Source organism: Equus quagga, chromosome 20 (assembly GCF_021613505.1).
Source record: "Equus quagga isolate Etosha38 chromosome 20, UCLA_HA_Equagga_1.0, whole genome shotgun sequence".
Taxonomy (NCBI): domain Eukaryota; kingdom Metazoa; phylum Chordata; class Mammalia; order Perissodactyla; family Equidae; genus Equus; species Equus quagga.
The window spans coordinates 20,181,700-20,196,107 of record NC_060286.1 but is presented as its reverse complement, the minus strand read 5'-3'; the positions used below and the strand labels follow the sequence as shown (position 1 = coordinate 20,196,107).

General features: G+C 43.2%; 1 protein-coding gene across 6 annotated transcripts in view; it reads right to left on the bottom strand.

Moving 5' to 3' along the window:
- The window catches only part of GPATCH2L (G-patch domain containing 2 like), a 64,863-nt gene extending 55,474 nt beyond the window's left edge, over positions 1–9,389 (bottom strand). For all 6 annotated transcript variants that reach the window (XM_046647246.1, XM_046647243.1, XM_046647245.1 and 3 more), the window contains exons 1-2: positions 9,302–9,389; positions 6,390–7,061 (exon numbers count right to left, since the gene is read on the bottom strand). In XM_046647246.1, the coding sequence (XP_046503202.1) occupies positions 6,390–7,051 (662 nt within the window). In that variant the 5' untranslated portion in view covers positions 7,052–7,061; positions 9,302–9,389. The remainder of the gene's footprint in view (positions 1–6,389; positions 7,062–9,301) is intronic.
- Positions 9,390–14,408: the final 5,019 nt, after the last annotated feature.

Genomic DNA, 14,408 nt, shown 5'->3' with positions numbered 1-14,408 from the left:
TTTAAAAGAAACAAGCAAGATAGAGTTTATGGCTTACATCATCATGCTAAAAAATCAGGGGTTTTCACTTTAATTTATTTATTAAATAATAATGCATTTAACAAAAATTAAAAACTGTCTTAGAATTCAGAAAAACAGAAAGGAAAAAATGTCACTTTTAGATGCATCACCCAAGACATCTTTGCTCAATTTTTTCCCTACTTTTTCCAAGGTCGAGGTGGTACATTTGTAACCTTATGTAATCAGACTTCCGAGTCCGAAAGGAAACGTGACTGAGGGAGAGGTTTTTCAGAGAAACACCTCACAATCATTGCAAAATTATTCCCGTAAGTTATGAGAATGTAAAAGGAAGGAGTGTGTTTTCCAGTTTCATTCAGATGGTCCCATGAAAGGTGGCAACACCCCTCCAGGGTCAGGGTCGTTAGCATGGCCGCTGCAATCAGGTGTACTTTACAGGGGTAATGATTTTCCTCAGGGCTCTGCCACTGAGCGGGCAGCTGTGGCTTAAAGAGTCTACCCATCCTTTTAAGACTTACCTTTTCTTAGAGCTAACGGTGCGTCATCTCTGGTTAGACAAAATGTCTTTTCAGAGTAAACTTTTAAAGAGCATATATTCCGAGACCTGAATATCTGAGAACGTCTTTCTGCTGACTTTCCATATGGAATCTGTCTTGGCTATAAACAAAATCCCGGGGGCCGCGGGGGCGGGGGCTGGGGAAGGTGGGAAGACAACTTTTCCCCCTCAAAACTCTTTCGGCAAATGTAGCCCCGCACATTTTGTACTGTGGTGATGAATGCCAGCCTTATTTTCACCCCTTTCAAGACTTTGCTTTATACCTGCTCCACCCCCACCACCAATGCAGAATGCAAATATTGCCAGGATACATCTGGGCAGATGTTTCTCTTCATTAGTTTCCCCTTTTAATCTTTATACTTAATTTTTTCAACCCAGGAACACTTTTTCTCTTCAGTTATATTTTTTAAATCGCTCTTCCCATGCTTTGGTTTTTCCCTTGGGAATATTTACACACTTGCAGACTGGGCCTCTATCCTCTGTCCTCCAGATCTATCACTTTCTCTCTCATTTTTATCTCCTCTCTCTACATTTTGGGAGGGTTTCTGAAGTTTCCCACATCATCAACTTGCTGCAGGATGAACTGTCCTTCATTTTACATTGTAATTGCATTTCAAATCTCCCTATAATTTTTCCTTCCATACTACTGGGTTTTCAAATAGCCATCTTTTTGTCTTTATGATTTGCTCCCCCTGTTTCGAAGTGTTTAGATCTTCTTGCATCCTAATGAAGATTTTCTAAAATGTTCTTCTGGTTTCCACTGGCAATCATTTTCAAAGAGGTGTTCTTCCTCCAAACTTTCCAGATGATGTCCCCTTTCCCTTATTTTGCAGAACTTGTTCAAAGGTCTCTTCTTGAGGACTGGTTTACCTAGAACCCGGTATTTGCCAGCAGAAAGGGTGTGTAAATTACCCTTGCTCCCATTCTCTCCCCCTTGGATAAGGCAGCACACTCTTCTCACATCTACAATTGGCCAAGAGGACATGCAGAGCCCCTAGCCTAAATCCCAGTGTCACTGGTAGGCTTTTATCTCATATAGCTATGCTGGACTGAGAGCGCATCTTCTCCTAACCCTCACTGCCTGATTCTCACCCCATTCCAGCAGTCTGCAACAAATGAAGGTATATAAAACACTAGGATTTCCAGAACGCACTAGTAAGACTACTTTTTCCTTCTCTACCCACGCCAACAGTAAACTTTCTTCTTGGAGACTATATTTCTCAGGACTCAAGACACTGTGGCTGCCTCCTCCCCCAAAATACAAATACACACACAGAAAACACTAAGATTCCCTATCTGGGTGTATTCTGGGATTCATAGCCTCCAAACAGAAACTGAGAGATACTGATTGGCAAGTAAAGCATGGAAGAACACTCAGTTCAAACCGTAGCTGCCCAATTTTCTGACTGAAAAGGACCTTGCGTTTCTGAACCAAGGGCTGACCACAGAGAAAGCTTTAAGCAGGGTCTCGCTATCTACCCTCAGGGCAGGCTCAGCATTGCTGATGTGGGCTTTCAATCCCACTCGCCAGGGCAGTTCTATCAGCCTTGCAGTTACAGGAAATCTCGGCCATAGGCCAACTATGAGTCCTAGCTCCTGGCGATGTGAGTTTGCAATGTTTTACCTCTACATAAGTATTTGAGTGGGCAGTTGAGGCCACTTATCAGATACTTTTTAAAATATGAAGTTACAATGATGGGAAAGAGATACAATGAAAAGAGTTACAGAATCTCAGTGTTGCAAGGGACCTTAGAGCTCATTCAGTTCAATCCCTACAGTAACTCAGTAAGGCGTCACCGAGCCTAGGCTTGAATCCCTCCAGTGATCTAGAACTCATTACCTGATAAACAATTCACTTCACTTTCACAGAGTTCTAATTTTTAGAATGTTATATTTCATACTGAGGCATTAGTTAACTCTCTGTACTTTCTATGAGTCCTAGTTCCTTCCTCTGGAGTCACACAGAATAACCCTAACTTTTCTTTCAAGAGGTAGACATTTCTTTCAAGAGACAGATCTTCAAATACAACAGTATTAAATCCACCTCTCAGGTTGTCTTTTTCCATTGTTCCATAGGCTATACCAGCAGAACTTTGAATGAGTCTATATAAACACGTTATACTAGCCATTCAAAAACTCTCAAATGCAATAGTACCATTTGCAATGACGGTAAATAGACTCTTCATCAGCATCCCTATTTACAAAATAGAACACAGAGCATCCTCGACCTACCACATATATTATTTTGCACAGCTCCAGTAACCCCTGATTAATGACCTCCACTTGCAAAGGAGGCTACTTACCTTAACCATGAAATAATGAATGCTATTGATCCAACAAGCTACTGCTATAGAGTGTTATTGATCACCCAATCTTTGGTTAAAATGGTCCTCATTTAGCAATTTCACTGTCGCAAACACCTGGAGCAAAGCACGCTCATAATTAAAGAGTTTGGGGGAGTTCAAGTGAGAGGTGATGGACAGAGATCTCAGCTCTCTCCCATTTATTCTTGCTTCTGAGCTATTGTTTGTGTCAGAAGGGATATTGATTTTCTATAAAAATAAGAAAACAAGAGGCACCAAGGGGCCGCAGAAGGTCAGCATGGGCTGGAGAAGGAGGGGGAGGGTTAGCACTCTATCTCTGTCACTTGCCTTCCAAGAGAAAGGAAAATTTTCTTTCCGGGGAGATCAGCTTCTAATACATCACCTTAGGAAAGCTCCTGACTGTGACTTCAGGCCATCACCAAACCGACTCACTTACGAAAGAAAAGCAGCTGGACTATATATTCGAGAGAACAAACGAACGATGTGTTAGTGAGGAAGAGAACAAAACGAAGCTATGAATCACCTAATTAATATCTGCTATTTAGATCATTTGAATAAAGATCATAGAAAGTAATTTTACAAAAGAGTTGTTCCATTTTAGAATGGAACACACATGCACGGAAAAATATTAAAATAATAATTCATCTTTTTGCAGACAAAAAACTATTACATCATAACCATTTCAGTTCCTCAGAACTCTTGAGGGATTGGTTGATATAGAACTGAAAGAACAGAAAGAGAAAAGCAAAAAGAATTGTTGGTTAAGCTTAAAAGTACTCCATGTTTAGTCAGCAGAGCAAATTTAAGGAAATTAGAAATAAAGCTCTCTGATTGAGACATACATTTTTGAACCTAAAACACCTAATACATGCTTTTGAAAAGAATTCTATCTAAGCTAGGCTTAATGATCAACTTCATCCTAATAATTTTACAAGTTGGATCACATACTCTGACAGCCCTCAATGTCACTGACAAAAAGTAAAGCTCTACACCTTGATCTGTATGTGAACAAACTGGCACATCCAAGCAGATTTATGAAAGAGTAACCAAGAGGATTTTTCAAAGCATTTTTTTAATGCAGAAAAAAGTAGGAAAATTTTGACAATAATCAACTCAGCAAGACAATATATCCAAATCATAAACTATTATCTACTTAAACACACTCTAATGCTAGTCCTACTTATAAGGTGTGCTTAATAATTGAGGTCAGATTTTAGTTCCACTCTACTGTTCAGATGCTGAACATAATATGCAGTCAAAGACTAACAAGCAGATACAGGAGGAAAAAAATACAAAGTACTTCTGTTTGTAACTACAGATGAATCAGTAAGTCAAGATGAATTCAAAACTCCTAAATAATTAGATCTAAAGAATTTTTCTCATATTCCATGCCTGCTGTCACTCCATCCATTATTCCCTCATAACTACCAGCACTTTGGCATCTACATTCCTGAAAGAACTCTGAAGTCATGGACCAGGGAGACAGCCCAAATTGGGGAAGAAGTTCTCCCCAACTTGAAAAGGGTAATTCATAAGAACTGCAGCCTACCTGAATGTGTCCAGGCTCTCAGATAACTAGAATGTGTTTTATCACCACCTGCCTGTAATGTGCAATAGATGTCCAGAATAAGGAGCAACCAGAAAGACTGAAGGGCCTCACTGCTAGATGACAGGCTCTGCTTTTGGAACCACACTCGGGCTGTTACCTTAGAGTAGACAGAGTTAACAGTCTTTCACATACACAATTATGTCATAGTTTAACAAGAAATTCTGGGGAAGAAACAGACACAAGCTATCATCTCAAAAAGCTATGATTAAAACCGCCATTCTCAACAGTAAGCTTACTGTCTGGTATGTATGCTCGATACTGAAACAAACTTGAACACCTCCACTGAGGGTTTCGGTATCGTGAAAGGCTACCAACTGACTAAGCATTTCTTGTTTGATGAAAAAGAGCATGATGAGGAAAAAAATCTCTATAATCCAAAATTACACATATAAATTGGGTAAATAGGCCTTAGAACATACATTAGAGAAAAATTAGGAAAGTGAAATTATAAGCCTACCTAGTTGTGCAGACTGACAAATATAAGGATGGTAAGAAAAATTTTAAAAGCTGGATTAAAAAGTGCCCATGAAAGGTACAGGCATACAGACCTAAACAGCTTTTCCTGTTACTGACACAGCCTCAGCTCAGAGTTCTTAAAATTTATGTCTTTGTTTTTCAGACAAACTTCAGTAGAAGCAAAGTCCTTAGGAAGGTCATACATCCTACAGCTGTAAAAGTTAAGATGAGACAGAAAAGAGCCAGGGAAAAGGCAAACTCAAAGGGCAGCAAAACACGGTGGATAAGTCTGAGCTTTGGAATCGGGTTTGATTCCTAGTTTTGCCACTGGGTGACCGTGGGCAAAATATTTAAATGCTCTTGACCTCCATTTCCTCTTCTATAAAATACAAATAGTCGTACCTACTATACAGTGGAGCTGCAAAAATTAAGTAAGAATATATGTTATGCACAATAGTATAGTGCCTGGCATACAGTTAGTGCTTAATAAATGCTAGCTAATATGAACAATAACAGAATACAATGGCTCTCAATCAGGAGTGCTCAATCCACTTGGCTTGCTATTATGAAGAGGGGTGGGAACAACGCAGAGATGCCAAATATCCTGCAAGGCATGGGACAGCCCCTCACCACAAAGAACTACCCCGTCTGAAACACCAACAGCATCTTCACTGACAGAAACAGACATCACACATCAATATTAATACTAATATTAAAGTACCAAGCTGCAGAGTACCAATGTTCCTAGGACTCTCTATCTGAGACATAAAAAATAGAGTCAACAAAAACTGCACTGACATTTTAAACACCACTCACTACAGACAAACTTCCCTGGCTCAGTGGCATCTGGTGTAAGACCAATGGGACTCACTACTGTTACTTTCAAAGCCTACCGTGGATGTAGAAAACTTGAAGGTCAGCCATAAGCAATAAATCCAATACAGTCAAACTGCAAATAGCAGAGAACAAAACTATAGCCCACAAGTATCTAAAGCCACGATTCTTAACGGGTAAAGGGAGCTTACCAGGAACACTGACAAACTCCACATGCCTGGCACCAGCATCTCACACTCACACACACACACACACACAAGCCTCTGCTGAGACCCTGGTTCTAACAATATCCACATAGGGGCTACATGGCATAAACAGCAGTAAATTGTTTTTTAAATTATGCATTTGAGGTACACTTTTTAAACAACTTTTAGAAACAAATGTGTTTCTATTACATACGGCCTTCTTGACATAGGGAAACAGAAGCATGAATGTACTTTAAAAAGCTAGAAACACTAGCTGATTGGTTAGAGGGCTACCAAGTCAGTATTACACAGGCTGGTTTCAAAGAAAGTTGAACTCATCAAGACTGTGGATGTACTTTGGATAAAATTAGCCAGGAAAATCTCTGACTTAGTAAGGGAGATCTCACCATTCGGACATGTTCTCATCAGAGCCCTGTTTTTGTTCATCTGCTTCACACTCCATCCTTTCTTTCCTTCCCGTTTTGCTTAGGAAAGTCCTATTTTCTGCTGATTCACACAACCCGTGACCTGATGAGGTCCAGGGAGTATTCTCCTTCCAGCGGGACAGACGCTGCTTCTTAGCAGACTTGAACCTGCAGCCTCTCTCATAGCTCCAATCTGACACCTTGAGCTTCTGCTGAAGGCTGGCAGCCACCTCTGCCGTCACTCGCTTCACCTTCCGCCGGCGCCTGAGTGGTCGACAAGGTGCATTTTCAGTAAAGGAGTCAGATTCATGCCAAGAATGTTGCTTACTCTTAACAATGGCGTTGAGAGCTGGGTGCCGTTTGGCCACTGCTGTGTCATCAGAGTCACTAAAATTGGTGACCGGCGCCATTTCTCGACAGTCCTTAATGGCCTCATCCAGACTTGACTCGGAGGCCTCACTGTAGCAGCAGGCATGCTCTGCCAGGTGAATGAAGTCCGAGCGGCGCTTCCGGCCCCTCCGCTTGCGGAGCTGCCGCCTCTGCTGCCGGGGGCTCAGTGCCATCTCCTCCCACAGCTCACCAAGCTTATTCTGCTCAGATGTCTGCTCCAAGGCTGAGGCTAAGTCATGTACCAGCTCATCCATGGGGCCACATCTGCCAAAAGGAAGTTCAAACAAAGAAAAAGAAAGCCTGAATAGGATCTGTTTAGAATAATTTTATAAAATAGATCATGGCACTGCAGAGGCCACCCTATCTATAGAAAATAAAGTCACCTTTCATCTGGCTACACTTAGACTCTGTTCCTACCAGCCATGCTCCCTTAAGCCACTAAAAATAGGTGTTTGGCCCTTGTTAAACGCCTGAAGTCAGTATGTTCTTAAGCGCAAAAACTCGAATGCTCACCAGATGACAAGTGGGATATCAGCAAAAACAAGCAAACTGAGGGGAATAAATCTTTCCCTTTTTCCCCAATTAAACTTGTCACTAAATTACCTGATGATGAGATAAACAAAAAAAAGAAAATGTTTCATCAGAGAGGAACAGAAAAACACACAACTTCAGAACCATGGATGAAGGACTATTCTATGGTCTGGGGTCACTCACAGGAATGCTTATGGCAGGGAACAGAAAGGCAACATAATGACACACTTTAAGGGAGAATGCTTGCAGTTTTAGTGATCCAAGAATTTGCAGCGTCCCAGCTTTGTACTCTGAATGGAAAAAAGAGACTAAGTTTGCACTCATTCTGGTCTCACCTATCACCTAGAAGCCACCAGGTAAAGAACCTTATAGAGTATGTCATATACTTTTGAATAATGAGCAACTTCTATGCTCTTCTCGCCATCCTTCAGAAAATTAAGTGATCATTCTAATTATGTGCTTCAGTGCCAGACAATCACACAAAAATGTGATATAAAGACTAAAATGACAGGGATGGGCTGGACGGAGTCTTTAAGATTTCTAGCTAACTGTTTTCCAAAATCTCCTATTTTTCTATTCATTCTTGTCTAACCATCATTCTTCAGGGGTCACTTCAGAGGCAAACCTTCTAAGGGATGAAAGCAGTAGGAGCAATTTTCAAAATGCCCCTTTAAAGGGAAAGATCTAATATAATTTGCACAACATCTAATTACATACATATTAAATTAGCACTTTTTCCTCAGCCCTTGTTAAGCCCAAAGTATTTCAAGACCATAATTAGAGCTTAAAACTGCGTGTGGCGCCACTCTCAGACCGTATTTCCGTCCATGCAGTTTACATTTTGCAAAAGACTTTCTAAAACCTATGTTCATGCTGTCCCCATGCCAACAAACTCAAAGGCAGGAAAACATCCGTCTAGCTTATCTGCCACATCGGTGGCAGCTATGGGGACACCTAGTTTGAAAGCCACCACCCAAACAAAACTTCTCAAAGTGTCAAAAGCCACACACATAAAATGACCACATCCCTTTAAGCAATAAAACGTAGTTTAAAACTCCATGACTGGGGTTTAGGAGACAACTGTCCCTAAGACCAAAATAGATAAGTGGGAGCAGCATGGCTCTCTCTCTTTCCCTACTAAAGAACCACTGCTTTAAAAACTCAAGTGGACCTGTACAAACTTTAACCTGGAACCAAGTTACCAAACAACCCGTAGTTGAATGCTTGTGCAGAATCCGTTCCTGCCTAAAAGGCTGCAGTTCGAACAGGAGGTGACAGAAGAACCCTGGGACTTCCACACCTCTAGTTTCGGTGCACAGTCCGAGAGGACCCCGGGTCCAGGCAAGCACTCGGGGAGAAGAAAGGGTGGCTGAGTCACGCAAGGGGAGGAACGGAAACTAGCAGAAGTAAAAAGAGAGGCAGGCGCAGGGTCAGAGGGGAAGACGGACTTGGGGTGGGAGTGGGGGTGGGGGTGGGGGTGGGGGTTGGGGTTGGGGTAGAAGGCAGGAGGCAACTTCTCCCTAGGGCTCACCAGGGGCAGGGTGTCAGCCCTTCCAGGGCGGAAACTGCCAAAATACCAGTCCTGGCCACCAAGCTCCCTCCGATCGGGGGTCGCAGCAAGGCCACAGACTGAGAAAAAGCGTATTTCGAAGGACTCTTCCCCCACGCCCCGGCCCGCCCCCGAGGACCAGGGCGACCACGGCTCGGGACACCAAGCCCTCACGTTGTCGCGCCCTCACGCTGTCGCCAGACAGAAGAAAGGAGAGGAGGCGACTGTCGCCCGGAGACGGCCCGACCCTCATTCCCCGAGATGGGGGCGATGGGCCCTGAAAAGCAAGGCCCTGCCACCTTCGCCCCTCCCGCCGGCCTCCGCGCCCCCACGGCACCCCTGCTGCCCGCCGCAGCCGGGAGCCCCGATCCCCGCTAACGCCGAGCCCCTGCACCCTAACCCTCCGCCCCCTCCGCCGTCTCACCGGCTGCCGCGGCCACCTCCAACGGCCTCCGCTTTCGGGGCCGAGTCTCCCCGCCGGGGTTTCCCTCTCTGACCTCATTTCCGGTCTGGGCCGGAGGGGTGGGGTGGTGGCGGAGTGGGAGGGGCTGGCTGCGCGAGAGGGCCCGCCCCGGCACGGCGCTTCCTGCCCTAGGCCACGCCCACTTCCGCCCCAGGGAGGGCGGGGCCGTGGAGAAGCCGCGAGGAGGGGCTGGGGGCGAGGAGGGGCTGGGGGGCGAGGAGGGGCTGAGGGGCGAGGAGGGGCTGGGGGGCGAGGAGGGGCGGCGGGTAGAAGCAGAACGGGCGCGGTTGGAGGTGCTCACGTAGGAAAGGACGTTCATCCCGCCTAGATGTGCTCATGTTCTTCGGGGATGTCAGGAAGCTGGGCCCTAGAGAGGGACATCGGCCTCGCCCTTGCTTGCTGACCTACTTTTACAAGGAGTGTGTGAAATTGGGGGGAAATAGATCCCCCCTCATCCTTAAGCGTGAGAGTTGGTACAACCTTTCGTGGGATAGCTTTGTAGTGAGTTACTCAGTTTTAAAAATACATATGCCTTGAGCAACAAAGCAAGTAAAGTACTATTGGATTATAACTCGAAGTATGAAAGTAATATCTGTTAGTCCATACTGCTATAAAGTAATGATATGAATATGATATAAATAAGTTAAATGGGGAAGAAGAGGTAAATCTCTGGTGCAGAAGAATTCCAAATAATTTATGTAGATACTGCACCCTGAAGCATAATTCCTAGCTTTTTAAATGTGGGCTGTGCATAGTGACTTTCTTCCAAAGTACCGTATGGAAAGGGGAAAAAATAAGTAACTTTTTAGTGGAGAAACTAGACAAGCACTACCTCAGCCAGGTGATCAAGGTTAACATGAACAGTAATATATCATGTTGATACTATGTGGGCTAGATATGCTATGCTGAGAATGGCATTTTATCTTAATGGTACTTTCCTTCCAAAACCTGTAACTGCAGTTTAAATAGAAGAAAAAAAATTAGACAAACCCCAGTGAGGGACATTCTACAGAATGCAAGGAAAGTCTGAGAAACTGTCACAGCCAAGGGGAACCTAAGGAGACATGACAATTTAATGTAACATGATCTCCTGGATGGGATACTGAAACAGAAAAAGGACATCAGTTAAAAACTAAAGAAATCTAGATAAAGTAAGGGCTTTCGTTAATAATAATATCTCGGTATTGGTTCATTAATTGTGACAAATGTGCTATATTAATATAAAATGTTAATATGGAAAACTGCGTGTGATGTATATAGGAACTGTCGATAGACATTTCATAATTTTTCTGTAAACCTAAAACTATTGTAAAATAAAAAGTTTATTTTTAAACAGGCACATGCCTTATGACCCAGAAATTCTGACTCTAGGAATTTTATTCTAAGGAAAAATTGGAAATCGGCACAAAAATGTTAAATACAGATCAATTCATCTTTGCAGGATTGGGGGGGAGGGGGAGTGAGGAGACTAGAAAAGAGCCTGAAATCCTCCAACAGGAGTTAGTTATCCAAATTATGGTACATCTATGTACCTAGCAGCCTTTTTAAATTGATGTGGAAGAATATTTAATGACATGAAAAGTCATCGATTTCTGATTGTGTACTTTTCTGAATGACTATCATACTCCAATAAAAATGGTGTATACTCTGAAAATGTAGAGTGTGGCTCTATTCATGTAAATAGGAAATTAAATCTATACTTGCTTAGGAATATAACCGGAATGATGTACTACACATCATCCAAAACAGTTCCATTATAAATGACTATATCTCTTATCCACTATTTTCATGGATTTTCAGAATTTTCTACAGGTGAAACTTATTGTGCAAAGAATTAAGAGAGGAGACTGACGTTTTGAGCCAGCGTGACTAAGAGAGTGATCAATGCCATTGCACAGCTAGAAAAGCAAAGAAGAGAAACAGATTTGGTGGGAAATGATTAATTCCATTTTGGACACACTGAATTTGTGATTTCCACAGGACAGAAAGATAAAAATGTTCAAAAGGTGCCCACAGCCATCAGTCCTCTTTTCTGCTTAAGTGAAGATGTCTCCCAGAAATCATAGGATCTCCCATGGTGTCGAGTTGCCTCCGTCATCACCTAAAGCTCCAAAATTTCTAGCTTTTATTTTCAGCTTTCTGCTATCTCCACCTGTTTGCTCCACCAGCATCTCCAGTTTAAGTTGTCAAAGCAAAGCTTGGTTTCTTCCATAGTCCCTGTCAAATCTGCCGCTTTTCCACTGTTCCCTGTTTGGGAAATGTTTACCATGATCATGTAGTCACTCTGGTGAGAAACTTCAAAGTTATTTTTAGGTCCTGCTTTTTTCTTATATCCCTTCATCTAGTTAAATGCCAAGCTTCATGGATTCTACTTTTACATGAAGCCTTCACCTTGCTCACCTACTCTGCTGGGCTCTCTCAGCACTTGACAGTATCTTTATTACAACATTTTCTTCATTCAACCTTGAATTAGAGCCAATTATGTGCAAGTTTGCCTCCCCAACTAAGTTTCTCATTCAACAAATATTTACTGAGCGCCGAGACGTGCCTGGCCCTATGCTAAGCTCTGGAGATGCAGCTGTGTGAACAATGAAGCCTACTCCACTGCCCCACAGCTCCCGTCCAGCCATTGTGTTCCCACCAGTACCTAGCACAGTGCTTTGCACATGGTAGGTGCTGAGTCACTACTGTCAATTGAAAAAACAGACACTTGTTTACAAAATGCTAGAACAGGAAATTAGAAGTGATTGTCTCAATCTTAGCAGAAAAGTTAAATGAAAGCTCCACCTTCAGGTGATGGTGTTAATCATGGGCATGACCACCCAAAGAAAGAAGGTAGAAGGAGAAGCCAGTGGGGGATGAAGAGGACAGCTCAAAAGGAACAGAGAGCATTTGAAGGGAACCCAATGTATAGAAGCCAGAGAAGGGAGAAATTTAAGAAAAAGAGGATCAAAAGGGAAATTGGGGAGGAACAGTTCTAAGGAAATGCCATCACACTTGGTGAGTGAAGAAGTCACTGATGATAGGGAGTTTTGTGCAGACTGCGAGCAGTTAACAGTGGAGGTGGAAGGGAAGCCAAGGGTGAAGCTCCATAACTGACTGGCTGTGTCTAGAGCTACCTGCTGAACTTTGAGCCCTTGCTTTCTCATCAATGAAATGGAGAAAATAATAGAATGTACCATCTCCTGGCTGGTGATTAAATGAAGTGATGAATGCAAAGCATTTAGCATAGAGCCCAATACAAATTAAGTGCTCCAAAAACTTAGTAGTTACTGAGAAGAGGATGAGCATCTAGTCAACAAGTTTCCCTCGATTGACCATTAGCATGAAACTGTTAGTTGAGTAAGGAAATCACTAGCTGAAAAGATCCACACATAGGAAGAAATAGTAGGTTTCTCTATCCTCTGTCCTCCCACAAAAACAAAACAAAACACACACACACACACAAAGCACCTCTGCTGTTGATTCATTAGATTCCCTGCAGTTATAGTAAACCGAGAGTCCTCACCATGGCTGGCACAGCCTGAGATCTGGCCCCTGCTCCCTCTCGGCTTCATCCTGACCCTCTTGTCCATGCTTATAGTATCAGCCCACCAAGCTTTCTCTCCTTGCATCCCTCAGGGCCTTGGCATATGCACTCCTGCAACCAAGAATACCTATCTACAGGGCTTTGCAGGCAGAGGTGGGGGGATCGCCTCATCTTTGAAGTCTTAGCTACAATGTCACCTTCACAGAGAGGTCTTTCCTAACAAAATCTGAAGGAATCCTCCTCCTCTTGCCGTTTTCTGTATTGTCATCTTCTTTTTTTTCCTTATGGCCTGTATCATAATCCAACGTAAACTTGTTTACTTGATGTATACTTGTTTACATTCTGTCGCCTCCCAATAGAATGTAAATATCATAAGAACAGGGACATTGTCTTTCTTTTTGCCTTTGTGTCCCCCTGGCACCTAGAACAGTCTGAAGAAGGCATCTAAACCTTTGATGTAGGGGTGAATTCCTCATCCTCTCATCCCCACAATTCTTTTCCATTTCCCCTTTTCCTTGCTCAGATCTTCTGTGAACAGATCCAAGACATTCTGGAATCTTTCCAGAAGTTTTTTCCAACAGCCACTGCAGAGATGTTACTAATAGAAGCAGTGTCCACCAAGGAGGGCAGAAAGTGTCAGCATTTACTTGAAAAATGAGTGACTGAACGACTTGCCCTCCTGCCTGGCCCCAGCACTCCTGGTGCCTTCTCCTTGGAAATTATAGGAAACCTTCAAGGAGGCTGGGGTTGGGGTGGGGAGTAGATGGCAACCACTCCTTGGCAGCAGTGGTAACAAACAGAACTGCTATGGAGCATACCAGGTGAGGGGACAGTGAGAGAGGCTGTGCTGTGTCCAGAGCAGGCAGCCACGGGGCAGCAGATGGCAGCTGGCAGAGGTTTGCCAAATTCCTCCTATGCCACGCCTCTCAGACTCTCTCATGTACCCTCCTCAACTATAGAATTTTGGGGGTTTGTTGAGGCAATATTTATTGAAGGCTAAATATGGGCCAGGCGCTGTGCCAAAGACTTTAAATTCACTGTTTCATTGAATCCTCTCAATAACCATTTTGACACAGGTGTTTGTATTAGTTTCCTATGGCTGCTATAACAAATTGTTGCAAACTTAGTGGCTTAAAACAACACACCCACATAGATAATCCAGGACAATCATCCTATCTCAAGGTTCTTAACTTTAATCACATCTGCAAAGTCCCTTTTGCCACATGAGGTAATATATTCACAGATTCCAGAGGGCCATTATTCTGTCAACCACAGTGTCATATTATCCCCATTTTATAGTTGAGGAAACTGAAACTTTGAGAGGGTAATAAGCTTGCCTAAATCCACACGGCTAGAAAATGAGAGAGCCAGGACCAAAATCCAGCTCTATCTGACTCCAAAGCTCGGGCCATTTATCTCTAAGCTGTATTCATCTATTCCTAGCCCCTTCCTTTCTTGTTGTCTACTACTGTAGAGGATGCCATTGGCTGACTACCAGACAGCTCTTTTCCTTCTTTCTAACAGAGCCTTCCCCTGCAT